The 4183-nt window shown below is 53.0% G+C and overlaps 1 protein-coding gene across 1 annotated transcript; it reads left to right on the top strand.

Annotated features, from left to right (window-relative positions):
* The first annotated feature begins 762 nt into the window (after window positions 1–762).
* Window positions 763–3950, top strand: GSDMC (gasdermin C). Its single transcript, XM_028500774.1, has 6 exons — window positions 763–787; window positions 1080–1106; window positions 1939–2078; window positions 2401–2530; window positions 2988–3060; window positions 3710–3950. The coding sequence occupies exons 1-6, from the start codon at window positions 763–765 to the stop codon at window positions 3948–3950; spliced, it is 636 nt and encodes a 211-aa protein (XP_028356575.1).
* The last annotated feature ends 233 nt before the right edge of the window (window positions 3951–4183 follow it).

Raw genomic sequence — 4183 nt, 5'->3', positions numbered from 1 at the left:
CTGCTTCTCCTTCCAGAGAAACTGCAGGTGCAGATAGCAGGTGAGTGGGTCATTTTAGAGCCGGGAAAGTGGGATCTGATGCCTCCAGCAGGAATAACCTGGGCTCTCCTGACCCGGCTTCTTCCCTATCCAGACATTCTTTGCATCTCAGATGATGACAAGGGGAAAACCTTTCCAGAGGTGAGTTCCTGAGCTGAGCAGGTTCTCTGCCTACACCTGGGGCCCCACTGAACTCTGACCCCCTCTGGATGCTAATAAGAGCCATGCAAGGTGTTCAGCCAGCAGACCCAGAGGGAAACTAACCTCCTCCTCCACAGCCTGCCAATCGCTTCTGCCTTTTACAAGCCATAGACTCTTGGGGCCACAGAGGAAGCCAACTTTCTCCTTTGAATACCGGCGTGTGTGTGTGTGTGTGTGTGTGTGTGTGTGTGTGTGTGTGTGTCTCGGGGGTTAACTCTTGGTGAGTGAGTCCTTTTGTTTATCTTTCCAGAAAAGCGTCAGCTGCAATCAGGGATGGGTGAGCGGGTGATTTTACAGCCAGGAAAGTGGGATCTGATCCCTCCCTGAGGCCTCTTGTCACAACCAGAATGCCACGTGATTGTCTCTGCTGTCCTTACAAGTCGCTGGGTCTGGTCCCCTGGGAGGGAAGGGGTAGACAGAAAGGGGACGGGGGTCAGGGAAGTAGGGGGCAGAAGGTCAGAGAAACCGAGTGCCTTCAGAGACTAACTCTTGGGTAAGGATTTAATTTCTCTTCTAGGCACCATGCGAGGTCCCATCCTCCCAATGCGTGAGTGTGTGTTTGCTGGGATGGGGGATGGGTCCTAATGGCACACGTACGTCTGGAGAGCAGGGCCGATGGCCCCTGCCTTTGCCACCGCTGCCCCGGGGCCTGGCCCTAGTTTCTGTGGAATGGGAGGGGTTCCACACGACCAAGGAGGGGGAGGGACAGACGGGGATGGGGGCAGGAAGAGGTTAAGCAAAAGGGAGAAGGCGTTAGGAGGGCAGGACTCTCCAAAATGTCTCAAAAGTAAAGTTGGGGGATGACAAAGGGAGATGATCACTTGTGACTCTCTTTCCAGGAAGAATACAGGAACCCACTGGCCAAGGTCAGTGTTTATTAGGAGGGAGGCTGGGACTTCCTGGGTGGGAAACTGCAAAGCCAACTACCCAAAAGGTGGCTTGCAGGCAACTTACAAAACTGAGCTCTACTTCCAAATCGACGCTTTGTTCAGCCCCATTCGTTCATTCATTCATTCGTGCGTGCATGCAGCAAACACTTGTTGAGGGCTTATTGGGCAACAGGCACTATTCTGAGCAGTGGGGATACGGCCGCGGACCAAACAGAAACGTCTGCCTCGCTGGACCTCTCCCTCTCGGCAGATCAGCTGGAGGCCACCTGAAGTCTCCTAGGAGAAGCAGAGAACCCCCAACTCCATTCCTTGCTTGATTCTGTGCGGTCATAGACGATACAGGCAGAATTACATGATAAGGAGGGTAGTTCATGTGTGCCAGGTGCTCCCCCAAGCATCTTACATACATGAACTCATTTAACCCTCATTACCTTCCCACTAAACAGATGTGGAAACTGAGCCCAGAGCACCTACGATTCTCATCTCGCCCAACGCTAGAATCCACGTTATTCTAGACGTGTCCCAGAAAAGAGCCCTTGGTCATTTTCTTCCACTTCCCATGACCTCTGTCCAGAATCTCCTTCTCTCCTCCCTGCCTTCTACCCCCCCGGGTCCCTTCACAGCACTAGGATTGCCCTTCTTTTTAGCCTATTACGGTAGCTCCATCCCCAGAGCTCAAACATGCCGTGTGCAGAGATGCTTTTGGTTGGTAGATAAACGAGATGGAGGTGCCTGGCTTATCACACCACGGATGTTCTCATCAGAGAACTGTCCCCGTTTTCTGGTTGACGTTGATGCCTGAGGACAGATTTCAAGCACCTACAAAAGGAGGTTTCCAGGGAAATGGAGGCAATGGCCCAGCTCCCAAAGGACATTCAGGATGCTGTTCTCCATAATATCCTGGCCAGGCTCAAGGACCGATCGGCTCTGCAGGACCTCATGGACATGGTGGGGGGGCTCCCACTCTACCCAAGGCTGATCAGAGTTGTGAAGGGGCAGGTTTAGGAGATAGACTGCCAAGATACATGGGGAAGGAGGGCTGCAGAAGGGGGTCCCAAACGCTGCTCCAGGCACAATGACCAGGTCCAGGGCATGCAGCCCACATGCTGAAGCTGCTTGGCATATGGGGGGAGGTGAAGATCCTGCCCCCTCCCACCTTGTTTAATCACTTGTAGACTCAAAAGATACTGGCAAAACTGCAAAACAACGTCTCTATTGCTATTACTATTATTGTTGTTGTTGTATTACTAATAATACCGGTTTCCTATAGTTGGATCGGGGCCCCTTGGATCATCTGGACAGCTTTGGTGGCACCTTGCTAAGTGAGATGCAAGAGGACTCAAGAAATCTATGGCTCAAGTTAAGACTGCACATGATTTACCTCCTTAAAGCCATATTGGGTAAGAGTGATTTGAGGGAAATATGGGAACGTCACAAATTTGGCCTCTAGACCCAAAACGGACGGGGTTAGATGCCACCCACCCCTCTAAAACCCATCTAATACCATGGTCTTCATCTCACATCACACCCCTCTCCAAGGTCAGGAGGGGCCAGTGAGATAAATTCACCATATGATACAGAACTAGCCCGGGATCTAGAAAGACCAGCCCAAGTTCATCCAACGTATCATTGGGCGTGGGTGATTCCGGGCTCCAGCCTAGAACCCCAGTCCCTGGGCCATGTTATGTAGCATCCTGGAGACCATCCCAAGAGCAGGAGGGAACTTGACTTTCAAGTTGAACGGGTTTTATTCCTCTGCCTTCGGGTTCCCCCCTCACGGGGTCTCCTAGTTCACAGTAGGGAAGAAAAATCTGACTCCTCATCACTCTCTCTCCCCAAATGTCCCCTCGTTCCCAGTGCTGAGTGACACCCAACATGAGCTACTGGCCTGGTCCATGGAGAAGAGGATCCTGCTCCCCCAGCAGGAGCTGGGGGGTGAGGAAACCAGGGATAAGAATGATCCTGAGGAAAGAGAGGTGACCTAAGATCCTGCTGAGAGGGGAGAAAGGATCCCGTGTGGCCACCGGGAATCCTCTGGCTGCCTCTCCCTCTGGAGAGCAAGCCCGGTGGCTGTGAGTCTACCTCAGGGGCGTCTCCGTCTCCATGGCAACCCCAGCACAGGGCGCCCACAGTTCTAAAAGAGCCACATAGGAATACAAGTTTGGGGGGCTCAGGGGATCTGAAACACCTCTGCTTTTCTCACACAGTTACCATTTGCAAATTGCTCTTTCTCTCTCCACATACATGTATACATGAGTACATATGTGTGCACAGACGTATGCACATACACACACACGTTGCACACACGTACACATACACATGTAATTCCAGATACCACTATTCTGCAAGGTCGATGGTAGTATCACCATTTAGCAGCTGAAGAACCAAAGCGCAACAATTTCCAATAACATATCCAAGATCACACTGATCGCAGGACAGGACAGGACGAGACTCCTGGTCCCCTTGACTCCATGACTTTGCCTCTTCCATGACCCGGTGAGGCCCCTGGCTCTCGGGACAGAAGGTTTTGTCTCCCGATCTCAAAGGCTGACCTACAACACCTGACCTCACTTCTTCCAGGTGAAGAGCATCCTGGAGGCCAACTTCAAGTACCCTTGGAACATCCCCTTCACCCTGGACCCCAAGCTCCTCACCCCGCTGCAGGTAGAGGGGTTGGCCGTCACCTTCAGCCTGCTGGAGGAGTGCGGCCTGAGGGTGGCTCCCGACAGCCCCAAAGGGACCTGGGACCTGGAGGCCAGGAAGCCCTTGTTCGCCCTGTACGGGTCCCTCTCAGTGCTGCAGCAGCTGGCCGAGGCCTGAGCCCTCCCCGGGGCGCTCAGTCCAGAGAGGCCTGGCCACACCCCCGTCTGTGCTGTGAGCATCCTTGGTGCTCAGGGAGCCTGGGGCCATGCTCCTCTGCCTCTCCAGTTTGGGTGGACAGGGACCAACAAAGACTCGAGGGAACATTCTGGGGTGACGGAGACACTCTGTATCTTGTAAAAGGTTTATGCATTTGTCAAAGCTCAACAAATAGCATCTAAAGATGTGAGCAC

Source organism: Physeter macrocephalus, chromosome 15 (genome assembly GCF_002837175.3).
Source record: "Physeter macrocephalus isolate SW-GA chromosome 15, ASM283717v5, whole genome shotgun sequence".
NCBI lineage: Eukaryota > Metazoa > Chordata > Mammalia > Artiodactyla > Physeteridae > Physeter > Physeter macrocephalus.
The sequence above is the reverse complement of the archived record's forward strand: the minus strand, read 5'-3'. Positions and strand labels throughout refer to the sequence as shown.

Bases quoted from the DNA above. Each gene is read 5' to 3' on its own strand.
- GSDMC (XM_028500774.1), top strand. From the start codon at position 763: ATGCGAGGTCCCATCCTCCCAATGC. The intron at 1,107-1,938 runs GTCAGTGTTTAT...GCCTGAGGACAG, and splicing joins ACAGGAACCCACTGGCCAAG to ATTTCAAGCACCTACAAAAG. The intron at 2,079-2,400 runs GTGGGGGGGCTC...GGTTTCCTATAG, and splicing joins TGCAGGACCTCATGGACATG to TTGGATCGGGGCCCCTTGGA.